Source organism: Chiloscyllium punctatum, chromosome 29, assembly GCF_047496795.1.
Source record: "Chiloscyllium punctatum isolate Juve2018m chromosome 29, sChiPun1.3, whole genome shotgun sequence".
Lineage (NCBI taxonomy): Eukaryota > Metazoa > Chordata > Chondrichthyes > Orectolobiformes > Hemiscylliidae > Chiloscyllium > Chiloscyllium punctatum.
Genome location: NC_092767.1, coordinates 76,541,961 through 76,558,653, shown reverse-complemented (window position 1 = coordinate 76,558,653; position 16,693 = coordinate 76,541,961). Strand labels below are relative to the sequence as shown.

General features: G+C 43.1%; 1 protein-coding gene across 3 annotated transcripts in view; it reads left to right on the top strand.

Moving 5' to 3' along the window:
• clip3 (CAP-GLY domain containing linker protein 3) overlaps window positions 1–16,693 on the top strand; it is a 63,329-nt gene that overhangs the window by 3,627 nt on the left and 43,009 nt on the right. Inside the window, exon 1 of one of the 3 annotated variants that reach the window (XM_072549511.1) lies at window positions 2,137–2,265. The exons of 1 other annotated variant lie outside the window; for it this stretch is intronic. Coding sequence is in view for 1 of the 2 variants with exons in the window: in XM_072549510.1 (XP_072405611.1) it covers window positions 11,080–11,085 (6 nt within the window). In the remaining variant the exon portion in view is untranslated. Of the gene's footprint in view, window positions 1–2,136; window positions 2,266–10,980; window positions 11,086–16,693 lie in introns of those variants that run through there. One more of the 3 variants, XM_072549510.1, reaches the window with a different exon arrangement.

Genomic DNA, 16,693 nt, shown 5'->3' with positions numbered 1-16,693 from the left:
AGGCATCAGATCATTAGATAAACTGACATTAATGGAGGATAGATGATCGAAGACTGATCAGAAGGGCACGGGAATAGCTGAGTCTGGAGAATCTTTGAGAATTTCAGGAGCAAATGGGCTGAGGCAGTTGCAAAATGGAGTGATCTCTTGGTTTCTCAGCAGGTGTGAGATCTTAAAAAATAATTGAGGTGATGCTTCTGAGGGAGGTCCCTTCGATAGAGAAAGGGTGCTTCGTACACAGATGGTACAGAGGAGTTTTACCTGGCTGTTGCCAGGACAGGACTGGAAAAATGCAGCTGTAAGAACAATTGTGTAGGCTGGGGTTGTTCTCCTCAGTATAGAGAAGGCATGGGGCAGATTTTGTTGGGGTGTTCAAGGTTGTGAGGGATTTTGATAGAGTGGCTGGGAAGGATCAATTTCCTTTGTTGGAAAGGTCAATGAGTAAGGGGCTTAGATTTAAAGTAGTTAACAATTAAATGTTAGAGGAGAGATGGGTAAACACCTTTTTATTAACCCAAAGTGTGGTCAGGGTCTGGAATTCAAAGCCTGAACCCTTCAACTTATTTGAAAGGTGTCTGGATAGGCACCCGAAATCCCATAACTTTCAGGAAGGTGAACCAAATGCTACAAATACCTCACTGCCCATTGCTTGGCCAACACACACATAATGGGCAGTGTGGTATTTTTCTGTGCTGTAAAGTTTCTATGGGGAGGTTTGATCGAGACATTCAAAGGGACATTAGATGATTACTTAACTAGAAATAATGTGCGGAGTTATGGGGGAAAGAGTTGGAGAATAGTGCTATTCATAATGCTCATTTGGAGAACTTGAGCAGATATGATGGATCTTCACTATAACAGTTCTGTGATTCTGTCAGCCTCAAACAGTTGCCAACGAGAGCCATGGAATCAATGGCAGGTGAGCAGAATTTGTAGTCAGGATGAAAGACAATGGCTTCTGTTTTCACATTTCATTGGAGAAAATTTCTTCTCATCCAATATCAAACAAACAGCCAAACAAAGGAAATGCAGTTGGAAGGTTGGGGAGTGAGGTTGACTGGTTGTTATCAGTGTACATGTGAAAGCTGACTTTGTATTTTTGAGTGCTTTCTTTGATGGGTAGCATGTCAATGAGAAATATGAGGAGGTGAAATTCAGATCCTGTTAGGAATCCAGCGGTAACAGTGCTATGGTGGAAACAGAAACGTAAATTATTCTGTCTACCACTGCACAGATAAGAGTTAGCATCAAGTGGAGACGAACTGAGACAGTGGAGAAAAGGCAAAGGTGGTGGATAATGTGGTCCATCATGTCAAAGTCAAATTGAGGAAGGATAGTACAGCCTACTCATAATCATATGGATGCCACTCTGGTTAAGGTTGTTTCAATGCAGTCGATGGTACAGAAATCTCAATTTTATGGTTCAAACATGAAGTGACAGCAAAGATGAGCCAGATTTTGTACAAAGTTAAAAATCACACAACAGCAAGTTATGGTCCAACAGGTTTATTTGGAAGTACAAGCTTTCGAAGCACTGCTCCTTCATCAAGTAGCTAGTGGGGCAGGATCAGAGGACACAAAATTTATAGCAAAAGATCAAAGTGCCATACAAATGATGCGATGATTTTGAGGGTGACCACACTTTTTAAGACTTTAGAGAAGGGAAGGAGGTAGGAGATGGGGTGATCCCTTTCAACAACTGAGGCATCGAGGGCATTTTTTTGGGGTGAGAGTGGGGGGTAAGTGATGATAGTTATGGGTACCATATACTGCAAATAGTAACCGAGACTGCAGCTTCTTGAGATGAAATGCAAACTTGAGCTCCCACATTTAACATTTAATGGATAGAAATTTATTATTCTAGGAATATGCTGTTAACGAGATTGTTTTCCTCGTGAGTGTAAGGGGAAAGCATCAGTCAAAATGGATGAAAACCTGTTAATTTATCCACAATCTGCAAACATGTTTATTGTGTGAATTTCTACTTGAGCCTGGGTTGTGTGTCAAAATGGTATTGCCACAGTCCAGGGAGTGCAAGGTATTGAACATTTGTCCTCAATGCAGTCAGCACCACCTGAATGAGAGTGTTTTCTAGAATTTGCAGTTTCGGGTGCAGCACTGGCTGATCAATTCTCAGAGGCCAGGAGGAGTTGCTGTGACGCAGGCGGCTGGGTCCAGCCCCAATCCTCAGCTGCCTTCTGAATGACTGGAGATCCCAAACAGCTCGGATCAGCACCAGGCAGGCGGCGGAGCTGAGCAACTCCGGTAGGATTGCACGACAAGGATTGAAATCTCCTCGTGTGTTCTATTTTTTTTCATTATTAATCGGAAATGAGGCGAGCCGGCCCGGTGCCGAGCCATCGGTGAAATTGCAACAACCGCAGCATCGCGTCCCCGTCCCCCCTCCCCTCCCCTCCCCTCCCAGCGGCTGATGCGCTTCCCGGAGCCGCTTCCAGCTGATTTTGACAGGGACCGGAGCCGTTCCTTCAATTGTTGTTTACCTCCCAGGCTTCATGTTTCACGAACGTGAACGAGTAGCGTCCAGTTCTCCAGGCCAGGGGGGGGTCCACAGTATCTCATGATCGCGGTGTGTCTTGTACTATTTCAGTGACGCAGTTTGCAATCAATGCAAGACTGCTGATGTTTTCCCCTTCTCTATTGTTTGGTATCCTCGGCCGAATTGGGGGGGGGGCAGCGAAAATACCAAAAAAAAGGGCAAAAACATAGCAAAACATACTGATCAGTAACCGATGCTGAATTATATTATTTCCTAAGGGTGTTTCTGATTATTATTATAGAATGGACTTGTAGAACATGTTTATATCGCTCATAATCTGGTCTCCCAAGGCTTGGTCAATTAGGAATGATCGTTCTAAAATAACCATTTCATACGATCAAATCGTCTGCTTGATACGCCGTATTACAAACCTCAACCCCATGGCTCACGACTGGAGCTGATTTCTGTTGTCGCCATCCCCCCCCCCCCCCGATGCAGACTAATGATCCAACATCTACAGAATATTTCTCATAAGTTAAATAATTGCTGAAAAAGTTTAACATTCGTCAGAAAATTCACTTGCTTTTAAAGTAACAGTGGTTCCTTTCTCATGGTTTGTATGCATAGTAAATATCTGGAATGTAAAATAAGATCTCTGAATGCATTGTACATCCAGTGAATGGTACAATACAAAAATTCTAAGAACACAATAGTTTTAAATGTTACATTTGGGTGACTTGAAAGTCAGTGTTTTGTGTTGTTTATATAAACAACGCATTTTCAGAGGAATCACCCCACATTTGAACCGAATGCTTTCAATTGCTTTTATTTTCAAATGAAACCTTTTGAAATATTAATGAATTTGACGAGCAGCTCTGTGTAGCAGTCAATTTGGATAGTCCATTTTGGCCAAGTCATTAGAAGGCTGTGGGCCTGAAAGGGTTAACTTTACTCCTCTTGAAAATTACCAGACTATGGTCCTGGTAAGGGTGAACACTTTCTCAAATTCCCATAATTATTTCAGCACCTGGACACATTTCAGAGCTTAGTGATGCTTTTTAATTTTTGTGGGAGAGAGAGAGATTACTTTTCCCTCTTCCACACTTCCTCCTCTTCCCCCAACTCTTCTCCTTTTGTCTCCTCCCTTAGCTTCTCCCCACTCATTCCTCTTTCTCTTTTGCCACTTCCTTCTGCCCTCTCCTCTTCCCTCTATCTCCCAACTCTTCCATTCCTAACCCTCAAAATTTAATTCCTGGCCTCAGTCTGAACAGCAGATTCAGCACAAATCCACCAATGTCAGATTGTTTTTCAATTATTTCTGCCTTCCCTCCCAATTTTTGATGTAAGTAAATCTCCCCCAGTGCAGCACAGCATGCCCCAAGATGATGAACCTAGCCTGACAGTTGCCTCTTAATGATTCATTTTTCTGAAGTTCACGAGTAACTATCAGGGTCACTGAACCTTTAGTTTACTCTCCCTCTCCCCTTAAATCTTTGGGGAAAAGCTTTGCCTGCACTTGGCTCTATCATCAGAGAATGTGCTGAGAGCAGGAACACACCATATGGAGAATAACAGGTGTCAGCCCACCTTCCTCCTGTGAATCCTTGGCTCAGAACCAGCTCAAAAATTGTATTAATATTACCAGGACTCCCATGGCTTTCACTGATGCCAAATCAGTTGATGTCCTGTTTTATAATATCATGAGTATTAAACCTGTAATGTACGATGTATTACTCTTATATTAAGATGGAATATACTATGCTGCTCATATGAAGCAGTGTTATAAAGTTATAATGGCAGAGAAGGAGTACATTCAGCCCCTTGAGTCCATGCTGATATTAGCAAAGAAATCCAGTCAGTGCCCTTTCACTACTGTTTCTTTAATCCCACAAGTTATTTCCCTTAAATGCCCATTAAACATCCTTTTGAAATCATTGATTGTTTCCAGTTCAAACCCCATGTAGGCAGGAGATTCTGTTCTTGATCAATGTGTAAAACAAGTTCTTCCTTACACCTCCTCTGCATCTCTTGCCTAAAACCTTAAAGGTGTGTTCACTAGTCCTTGTACAGTCAGCTAATGGAAGCAATGGACTACCTAATCTAAATCTGTTACAATCTTGTACATCTCTCATATCCCACTTCCCTTGCTCCATGGAGAATGGCTGTAGCTTCTCCAACCTAACCCTCATCCTCGGAACTATTCTGGTAAATTTACTCTATCTCAAGATTTATCATATTTTTCTAGTTAAATGTGGCGACAAAAACTGAAGGTGGTTCCTTCCTTTTTAAGGCTTTTAATGTCTTACTGGAAGTAGACACAGCTTGAGGCTTTGCTGAGTTTGATTAGTCACTTATTGATGGATGGTTTGCAGACAATGTCATTGTTGTAAGCTTCTGTCTGTACGTTAGGGAGATTACACAATATATAAAGTGTGGCTTTTAAAGAAAATATCCTAATGGTGACAGTGTGTGGTTTGACTTGAAAAAGTTTGTTTTTAATGAACCATTATTGACAGTGAAGTCTGTAAGATTGCTACTATTAGAAGAGCTAAGATTAATTTTGTGAAATTGCAAATCGCATTATCCACCCTGATTAAGAATTTTCTTGTAGAATTTTCATGAAGAAAGGAATTTAGTTTCATGTGCAGAGTTTTATATGAAGCTGAACAGTTCAGGAAGATCCCAGGATCCTTGCTGGTTTGCATCTGAGTAGCTATATGAGTGCTGCAGGTGGTTTCTGGAGATTGGGGAGGGTGTGTAATGGGATAGATGTTATCTAGAGGAAGCAAGTATCAGCAGGAAATTTGGTTCTGATTACTGTCTGTTAAGAGCTAAGATCTGATCTTTTGATTGTGGGATCTCTTAGCTCTGTCATTTGTTTATGCTGTTTGGCATGCAAGTAGTCCCATTTGGTGGCTTCACCGGATTGACATTTTTAAGGTGAGAGGAGAGAGAGAGAGATTTTAAAAAGACACAAGGTGCTTTTTTTTTTACACAGAGGGTGGTTCGTGAATGGAATGAACTTCCTGAGAAAGTGTGGATGTGGGCACAGTTACACTGTTTAAAAGACATTTCGATTAGTACATGAATAGAAAAGGTTTGGAGGGACATGAGCACAAGCAGATGGGACTAGCTTAATTTGCGATTATATTTGGCATGGACAGGTCGGACCAAAGGGTCTGTTTCCATTCTGTATGACTCTTAGTGACGTTTGTACAGAATCTCTGAAGAAGACTCCTATTGGACTTGAAACATTGGCTCTGTTTCTCTTTCCAAGATGCTGCCAGACCCGCTGATATTCTCCAGTGATTTCTGTCTTTAATTCCAATCTCTAGTACCCTCAATATTTTGACTTTGGTTTAGTTAATACTTGTACTTCCTCCCAAATACTTAAATAGGCTCAGTATTCATCGCTCAAACTCTTATGGTGTAGCCTGTAACTTTGAACCTATGTCTCACTGTAACAAACCAAATGAATTGTTGCCTCCAGGAGAGTATTTGAGGGAACAGGTCAAAATTGCAAGTTCGTTTAGAGAATAGCTTTTATAAAATGAAGAGTTGAATGAAAAGAAAGGATGCCATAGAGTCATAGAGCTGTACAGCACAGAAACAGACCCTTCGGTCCAACTTGTCCACGCTGACCAGATATCCTAACCTAATCTAGTCCCATTTACCAGCACTTGGCCCATATCCTTCTAAACCCTCCCTATTCACATACCCATCCAGGTGCCTTTTAAATGTTGCAATTGTACCAGCCTCCACCACTTCCTCTGGCAGCTCATTCCATACACACACCACCCTCTGTATGAAAAAGTTGCCCCTCAGGTCACTTTTATATCTTTCTCCTCTCACCCGAAACATATGTCCTCTAGTTCTGGACTCTTCCCCCATCCCAGGGAAAAGACCTTGTCTATTTATCCTATCCATGCCCCTCATGATTTTATAAACCTCTATAAGGCACCCTCAGCCTCCGACGCTCCAGGGAAAACAGCCCCAGCCTATTTAGCCTCTCCCTATAGCTCAAATCCTTCAACCCTGGCAACATCCTTGTCAATCTTTTCTGAACCCTTTCAAGTTTCACAACATCCTTCTGAAAGGAAGGAGATCAGAATTGCACTAAATATTCCAAAAGTGGCTGAACCAATGTCCTGTACAGCTGCAATATGACCTCCCAACTACCATACTCAACATTGGTTAGGCCAATAAAGGAAAGCATACCAAATGCCGCCTTCACTATTCCATCTACCCGTGACTCTACTTTCGAGGAAATATGAACCTGCACTCCAAGGTCTCTTTGTTCAGCAACTCTCCCTGGGACCTTACCATTATGTGTACAAGTCCTGCTCTAACTTACTTTCCTAAAATGCAGCATCACGCATTTATCTAAATTAAACTCCATCTGCCACTCCTCAGCCCATTGGCCCATCTGATCAAGATCCTATTGTACTCCGAGGTAATCTTCTTCGCTGTCCACTACACCACCACCCTCTGTCTTTTATCTTTGAGTCAATTCTGTATCCAAATGGCTAGTTCTCCCTGTATTCCATGAGATCTAACCTTGCTAACCAGTCTCCCATGAGGAACCTTGTCGAACACCTTAGTGAAGTCCATTTAGATCACATCCACTGCTCTACCCTCATGAATCCTCTTTGTTACTTCTTCAAAAAATTCAATCAAGTTTGTGAGACGAGATTTTCCATTAACAAAGCCATACTGACTATCCCTAATCAGTCCTTGCCTTTCCAAATACATGTAAATCCCGTCCCTCAGGGTTCCCTCCAACAACCAACCCACCACTGGTGTCAGGCCCACCAGTCTATGGTTCCCTGGCTTTTCCTTTCTTAAACAGTGGCACCACATTGGCCAACCTCCCAGTCTTCCGGCACTCACCTGTGACTGTCGATGATACAAATGTCCTGGGGATTTATCCTCTTTTATGCATTTCAAGACATCCATCACCTCCTTCTCTGTAATGTGGACATTTTCAAGATGTCACCATCTATTTCCCCACGTTCTATATCTTCCATGTCCTTATCCACAGTAAACACTGTATTTTCTATTGATAAATGACAGTGATGGGGAAATGAGATGGTTTATCCATCTAGTCTGCAAGTCTGACAAATTCTAGACCAGAAACAAAGTAATGCAGATGCTGGACAGGAAGAAGTACAGAAACCATTAGAAATTCTGGCAAAGTTTGCAGAGAGAGGGACAGGGTTAATATATTAGGTTTTATGTGGCCTTTCATCAGAGTGTGGTGCATGTGTGGAATGAGCTGCCAGAGGAGGTGGTGGAGGCTGGTACAATTACAACATTTAAAAGGCAACTGGATGGGTATATGAATAAGAAGGGTTCAGAGGGATATGGGTCAAATGTTGGTAAATGGGACTCAATTAATTTAGAGTATCTGGTTGGCATGGGCAAGTTGCACTATGGGGTCTGTTTCCATGCTATACATCTTTATGACTCGATAACTGAAAAGTTAAAAATGTAAAATGGGGGAGGGATAGCAAAAGAACAAAAGAGAATCTATATTTCATCTGACTCTCCTCGTGTTGCTGAAAATAGTCTGAATAAATCCATAGTCCTAAGAGAGCACCTGACCTTGCATATAATTAAATAAAGGGTAACTTTTCTCCAGGCGCTTGTGCCCAAAGGGTACCGAAGCTGCCAGTTGATTTCACTTCGAGTGTGACATGTACAGCATGACGCAGGAGCACACACAAAGGCACTGTCTGACCAAGCTGGCATCAGTCCCAGGTCTAAGAGGAGAAAGGACATTCTAGCTCTCTGTTACTCAGTCTTTTGGCAGCATATTTCTAATTGTCCTTGTGATGCTGCTGAGAATTAGAGAAGGAAATTACATAGTCTTGAGGATCTGGGCCTTGGCTTTGGGACAGAGGCATGATTATTAGATGCAATGTTCAAGAAAGCATCTGGAATATTTTATTGACTGAGACATTTGGCTGGATTATAAACTCGGGGGGGTGGGGCAGAGACCCACGCGCTAGTGTAAATGTGAGGGAGAAACCTGCCTCTCCTCACCCCACTTGCCCCACTTTAACGTTCCAGGCAATGACTCACTTTAGTGTGAGGCAAGGCTCCCCTGCTGTTTGTGGAGCCTCAACTGGGCCATGGGTGTGTACCCACATGATGCCTCTTCTGTGATTCGTAAAATTGCAGCTGGGCCGGGGAGGGGTTGATCAGAGCCATTGGCCCAGCACCCCAATTTACATGTCAGTATATAGAGTAATAGGGAATGATTTGTAGGACAGCATGGGCTTAATTTACACTGGTATAAAGAATAATTGTCAGGCCGCTATGAGGGTGATTTCAGAGTGATATAGAAGGATTGATGGAGTGCCATGGGAGTAATTCACAGAGTGAGAGCGAGTGAGTGATGGTACATCATGTGGGCCATTTACAGAGTGACAGGGAGTGATGTAGAGGGCCTTATGTGGTAATTTTCAGACAGGGCCTGACTTGGAGGATACAATTGCTTATTGTACGCGGTGATAAGAAATGAATAGCAAGAAGTTCTGTGGATAATTAACAGAGTCTTATGGGGTACTTGACATGGAATCATAGAAGAATTATAATAATGATAGGGAGTGCTTGGATTCCTACCTGTAGGTGTCGCATAAAATTGAGCCCAGGAGCTTAAGGGCAAGAGGTTCACTGTTTACAGACACAGGTTAGGCTAGAAAAGCGCAGCCGGTCAGGCAGCATCCGAGGATCAGGATAATTGATGTTTCAGGCAGGACCCCTTCATCAGGAATGAGTCTTGTGGGCCAAGGGGGCTCAGAGATAAATGGGAAGGGGGTGGGGCTGGGCGGAAGGTAGCTGGGAATGTGATAATTAGATGAACGTGGGGCTGAAAGTGATAGTTCAGAGAGGAGGGTGGAACAGATCGGTGGGAAGGAAGATGGACAGGTAGGACTGTTCAAGAGGGCGGTGCCAAGTTGGAAGGTTGAGACTGGGGTAAGGTGAGGAGAGGGGAGAGATGGGGAAATGGGGAAACCGGTGAAACTTGGCACCTCCGACCGCATGGGAGAAGTGCAAAACCTGAGCCACACCTCACCTCCTGCCTCACCTCCGTCCAAGGCCCCAAAGGATCCTTCCACATCTGACAGAAATTTACCTGTGCTTCCACACATATCATCTACTGCATCCATTGCACCCGATGTGGTCTCCTGTACACTGGAGAGACAGGATGCCAACTTGCGGATTGTTTCAGAGAACATTTCTGGGACATCTGCACTAACCAACCCTACCGCCCTGTGGCTGAACACTTTAACTCCCCCTCCCACTCTGCCAAGGACAAGCATGTCCTGGGCCTCCTCCATCACCAAACCTGAACCACCTGACGCCTGGAGGAAGAACGACCCTCCAACCACACAGGATTGCATCAGTTTCTCCATTTCCTCTCCCTCACCTTATCCCAGTCCCAACCTTCCAACTCAGCACCGCCCTTTTGAACAGTCCTACCTGCCCATTCTCCTTCCTACTGATCTGCTCCACCCTCCTCTTTGACTTATCACTTTCAGCTCCATGTTCATCTACCCATCACTTTCCCAGCTACCGTCTCCCCCCCCGCCACCTCTCGGCCCCCTTGGCCCGTAGTCTTATTCTTGATGAAGGGCTTATGCCCAAAATGTCAATTCTGCTGCTCCTCGGATGATGCCTGACCAGCTGTGGTTTTCCAGCACAACAGTCTCGACTCTGATCTCCAGCATCTGCAGTCTTCACTTTCTCCACGTGTTAGGCTAGAACTAGAGAACTGCACATAGTCTGCTTGCCAATTTATAAGAAAGAGGTATTGGAGAGGGCACAGAGGAGGAGAATTAAAGGGAGTGATTTCTGAGACAAGGCTATTTTTACAGATTATTAGGCAAATGTGAAAAGGACATTCAAGGATATACCAAGACTGGAGAATTTTAGCCATGAGGAAAAATTGGACTGGCTGGGGTTGTTTTGTTAGGACCAAAATGGCTGAGAGGGGAATTAATTGAGATGGATAAAATGGTGATAATACTACATAGATTGGATAGGAAAAACCTGTTTTCTTTAGCAGAGAGGGATTTAGATTTAAAATAATTTGGAGAAAGGTTAAAAGGGAAGTTGTGGAGAAATGGTTTCACCCAGAGGATCGTGGGGTTCTGGAACTCTTGTCTGAAAGGATGGTAAAGGCAGAAACGTGCATTTACCACATTTTTTAAAAATGTGTGTATACCCACTTGAAATGCCGTCACAGGGCTACATCTGGGACCTACAAAGTAGGAGTACACCAGATAGCTCCTTCTTGGCTGTGGTGAAATAATGGGCCGAATGGCCATTTTCTGTCCTATCAATCTTCCACGTTATGGAAGCATACATTGCTCAGGTGGTGGAAAAGAGGATTTAGCAGGGTGTGTTCTGTGTTGGTCTCCTTACCTCAAGAAAGATGTTTTTGTCACACTTTCCAGAACCACACCTTTTGACTTCTCAGGATGTCCAAGTGGGCAAGTTGGGGCCAAGTTCCCTAGAGTTTCGAAGATTGAGAGAGAATCTCATTGAAATTTGCCAAATTCTTAATAAGATAAATGGAGGTAAGATGTTTCCTCTGATTGGAGGGGAGTCTAGACCTGGGGAAGGTGGGAGTTTAAAAATAAGTGAAATGCCACTTTGGACCAAGATGAAGAGAGTGATTTTTACTCAGAGAGTTGTGAACCTTATTTTAGTATTCAATATTGTTTTTCACTGCTGCACTAAAATAACTGGCCCCAGTCCAGCAGAGTTTGATTGACATGCTCTGATTGTTTCTAGCTTCAGACCGACTGGGTGACCAATCCTTTGTTAACCTCAAGTCTGTCCTTCTGTCACATACCTCAGCTCCCTTTTCTTATTACAACCATGGGGGAGACTTTGCGGAATTACCTCTCCCCTTCTTTCCTTGTTCCCCTCCCCCCACCTCTTTATTTTTCTCAACTGTAGGTACGCCTTTATTTCTTTTACGATGCTAAAATGAAGAGTTATTCACCATCTAATTAATTCTGCGTTGAAATCTCAGAGCTACGCAATCCTTCCCTCCCTCAGTCCCACTGAAATAGAGTGCTTAAACATAAGCTCACATTCCTAATCATGACTTCCTAATTTGGCTCCTCTTAATTCAGCCCACGCAGTGTCTAACAGTTGGATTTCACCTGTCTCTGTCATTTCTCATTTAAGAAGAAACAAAAAAATCCAAATCCAAAGAGGAAGCAGGGAATTTTTTTATGTTTGACCTTCGTTTCTAATTGCTATGGCAGTGGCTGCAGTGATGAATTATAGGATGGAACCCATCTCTCAGTAATTGACTGGTTCCTAACAGTAACTCAGCAGCAGAATGTCCTTTTTACATTTGCCTAATAACCTGTCAAAATAGCCTTGTATCAGAAATCACTCCCTTTAATTGGCTGGCTGATCAATATTTTAATTCATTTATTTCCAAGAATTAGTAATAATGGAGGGGGGAGGGGAGCAGAAAAAATGTTTCCCCAGAAAGGATCAGCAGATTTGTCTTCACTGAACAATAAGAAACCATATTGCTGTGTTAGGAAAAAGCAGCTGTTATTTTTGCATAGTGTAATAGACCACGTATTTTTCTTTTTTGGGACTATATATTTAAATGGAAGTTGGAGTGAAATACCAGAAGAGTGTTGCAACTTAAAAAATAAATCATGTGCTGCATATTTCTTGAGCTCTGTGATACTGTGTGTTTTTTTTTGAAGTGTTTAGAGGGGGAATTCAAGACTGAGCAGCACTGAGAGTCCTTTCAGTTGAAGTAATTCTGCCTGACAACAGCCTCTGATTGAACTGCAGTGTTTAAAAAAAAGCCCTAAATGTTGGGGCAGCAATGGAGGAGAGAAAAATAAAGCATCCAGGGCCTGCAAATAGAAAGCATCCATCTCTCACTCTCTTTTTGTTTGTGGGAAAAGAAAGCAGGAATATCTAGAGAGATTCAAAGTTTGGGAGAAGATTTGTTGCTCGGGTGCTCGTTGTTGTGGTTCTATTCGCCGAGCTGGGAAGAAGAACACCTATACAATGTATTCACCAAAAACAGATACCCCCGCAATTTCATCAACAGATGCCTAAGGGAAAGACAACAGAACGAGGACATGCCACAACCCAAAGGACTAGCCACACTACCATACATCAGAAATATTTCTGACCTGACAGCCAGACTACTGCGACCACTAGGACTCATAACAGCACACAAACCAACAGCCACTCTCAGACAACAACTCACAAGGACAAAGGACCCAATATCCAGCATGAGCAAAACCAATATAGTGTACAAAATCCCATGCAAGGACTGCACAAAACACTACATAGGACAAACAGGAAGACAGCTAACGATCCGCATCCATGAACACCAACTAGCCACGAAACGACACGACCAGCTATCCTTAGTAGCCACACACACAGATGACAAGCAACATGAGTTTGACTGGGACAACACTACTATTATAGGACAAGCTAAACAGAGAACAGCCAGGGAATTCCTAGAGGCGTGGCACTCATCCACAGATTCAATCAATAAGCACATCGACCCGGACCCAATATACCAGCCACTGCAGCGGACAGCTGGAACTGACAACCGGAAGTGGCAGGTACAAATCACTATAAATGCTGGAGGAAAGATCACAGAAGCGCTTCACAGGAGGCTCCCAAGCACTGAGGATGTCCCCTAGACAGGGGACGAAACGTCTGCAACACAAATTCCCAGCTCGACAAACAGAACCACAACAATTTCTATACAGATTTGAAGAAAGAATTCTGAAGCATGGGAAAAAAAATCTGTGTGCACCTGATCAACCATTGAATCGAAGTACAGCCACCACTTCAGATAAAAGCATATCATCATTGTTCAAATCAAAAAGACTGGCCTGGATTTTCAAGAGACAGAACAATAGCTCTATCACCATCATGTCCATTAATGAGTCGAGGTGGTCCAAGTTCTCAAAAGACCGTTTTGAGACCTAGGTTTTCTTAAATAATGGTGTAATCTAGAACATCCAAATATTTTATACTTAAGAATTCAGATGCCTGCAAATGGACAGATATGTCAACTGATCCTTTGCTGTATTGGGAATTTTGGAATCTGTCATTACTGAGTTTTGAAATTGCCAGCAGAAGTTCTGAGAATTGTGTTTTAGGTTTGATTGCAAGTAGCTGTGGAACACCTTAGGTTGTTATTTTACGAGGACAAATTGCATAGCTCTTTCAAAATGCTAGTATTGACACAGTGGAGAGGCTGAGTGGGGAGGTAGTGACAGAATGATATTGTCCACTGGGCTAGTAATCTCGAGACTGAGGTAATGTTCTGGAGACCAAGATTCAAATCCCACGTTGGCAGATGTATAAATACAGTCCTGTCAATACTGCAGCTTCCTCCTTGCCAACATCTGGGGGCTAGTACCAAAATTGGGAGGGGTATCTCGCAGACTAATCAAGCAACAGTCTGATACAGACATGTCCACGGAATCATACCTTTACACACAATATCCCAGACAACATGATTACCATCTCTGGGTATATCCTGCCCTACTGGGAGTGATGGGAGAACAGTGGTATACAATCAGGAGGAAGGGATTTGCCCAGGAAGTCCTGTATATTGACTCCAGGTCTTGGGAAGTTTCATTGGCATCAGGTCAAACCTGGGTAAAGAAACCTCCAGCTGATTATCACTTTCTGCCTGCCCTCGGCTGATGAATCAATACTCGTCCATGTTGAACAGCACTTGGAATGAAGAAGGGTCGCTGGACTCAAAGCGTTAACTCTGTTCTCTCTCCACAGATGCTCCCAGACCTGCTGAGTTTTTCCAGCACTTTCTGATGAGACATTGAACTGAGGCCTGTCTTCTCAGGCAAATGTACAAGATCCTGTGGTCCCAGTGTGCAGAAGAACATGGGAATTCTTCCAAATGTCTTGGGTCAATATTTATCTTTCAGTTACATTCACTAAAGCAGCTTATGTATTCATCCTTACATGGCTCTTTATGAGGTCTCTCTGTATATAAATTTGATGCTGCACTTCCAGCATTACAGTAGTGACTTCAAAAGCACATCATTAGCTGTAAAAACAAAAGCTTTGAGAAGTCCAGATTTAACAAGGTTAAGGATGTTCTCAAAGGTAGAAAATTGTTGGAAATACTTCATTCTCCAATTTCAGTGGATGATCCTGTAACTACATCAATGCACAGCTAACTCTCTGTCTGAGATTGCCCATGTATTGCAGGTTAGTATCAAATTAGGATGCAATAGGCCTGGAACTAAGCCGAAAATCCTAGGGATCTCGAAGCCTCTATTTCCACTGGTACTATCTGAATGCAGCCGGTGAGGTGGGTTACACCAGCAGTGAGAGGAAATTTCTAGTCCTTACAGTTTACATTGCAATCGAACCCTAGTATTTCCTACATTTATAAATAGTGACTACATTGGCTGTATTTAACAATAACTGAAGGCAATTACCTTTATATGTAATTAAAGTAAAGTCACCACAGTCCCAAAGGACCACGCAACTGCTGTCTCATTAGACAGAGAGACAGAGAGAGAGAGAGGAGAGAGAGAGAGAGAGAGACAGAGAGACAGACAGAGAGAGAGACAGAGAGGAGTGGTGCTGAGGTTTAGCCTGATGGTCACCATGCCTGAGGCAAAGGGTAAGATTGAGAACCTTCATGGCAGCATTTTATTGGCCCCTTTATCATGATAACATGCCCCAAGGAGCTGTACAGGAGCAATTTATCAAAAATAAGTTACCAAGCTCCAAAAGGAAAGATTAGGGCAGGTGACCAAAAGCCTGGGAAACAGAGCTGGCTTTTAAGAGCTAGAAAAGCACAGCAGATCAGGCAACATCCAAGGGGCAGGAGAATCGACGTTTTAGGCACGTTTAATTGACATTTATGCCCAAAATGTTGATTCGCCTCCTCCTTCGATGCCGCCTGATCTGCTGTGCTTTTCCGGCACCACACTCTCGCCTCTGATCCCCAGCGTCTGCAGTCCTCACTTTCTCCAAGGTTTTAAGAGCATGTGGAAGGAACAGTGAGAGGGAATCTCTGAGCTCAGTCCCCAGGTGTGTGAAGGCACAGCCGCCAATGACAGAGCAACTAAAATTAAAAGGTACGGAAGAAGCCAGAATTAGAGGAGCTTTGGAGCATGCTGAGGTTGTGAAAGATGCTTAATAAATACTTGTCCTTTCTCACTGATGTGAAAGACAAATGCTTCAGTCAGCTGCTACTCTGCCTCGCCCTGCCCTATTTAGGAAGCAGTCTCCAGATTGGTGAGAAATGTGCTTAGCATTTGGCTTTTTAATTATTATTATGGTTTAACTCTTATGCAACTCTCATCTACAACACAGCCAATAATTAGAGAATAAAGCCACCTGATCGGGCCTGTAACCTAACAGAGCACTGGAACATATATTAAAGCCTTAAGTTACTGTGTCAAAGGCAGCTCTCAAGTAGTCAGTGCCACTGGATGAGTTCACCCATTCTCATCCAATCAGCTCACAAAATCTGCTCTGCCATTCAATGAGATCATACCAGGTCTGATTATCCTCAACTCCACTTTCTTGCCTTTCCCTCATAACCCTTGACGCTTTTACTGATTAAAAAAAATCATTATTTTTATTTATTCATTCATAGGATGAGCATGTCACTGACCAGGCCAGCAGTTATCGCTTACTCCTAATTTCCCAAAGGGCAGTTAAGACCCAACCTGCTGTAGGTCAGGAGTTACATGTAGGCCTGATGAGGCAAGGATGGCCATTTCTTTCCCTAAAGGAAAGGGGGGGGAAAAAGAGACAGGAGTGAACCAGATGGGTTTTTCATGATAATTGATAACTATCATAATTAGACTCTGAATTCTAGATGTTTATTGAATTCAAATTCCAACATCTGCTGTGGCAGGATTTGAACCAGGTTCTCTAGACGTTACCTGGGTCGCTGGATTAACAGTACAATTGATAATACCGCTAACCCATCGCTTCCCCTACTTCAGCCTTGAATATGTTTAATGACCCAGCCTCTACAGCCCTCTGCAATAAAGAATTCCATAGATTCCCTACCCACTGAAAGGAGAAATTTCCCCTCATGTTTGCCTTAAATGTGCAATCCCTTATTCTGAGATGTTTCCCTGGTCCTGGATGTGCCCATAAAGTCTGAGAACCAATCACTTT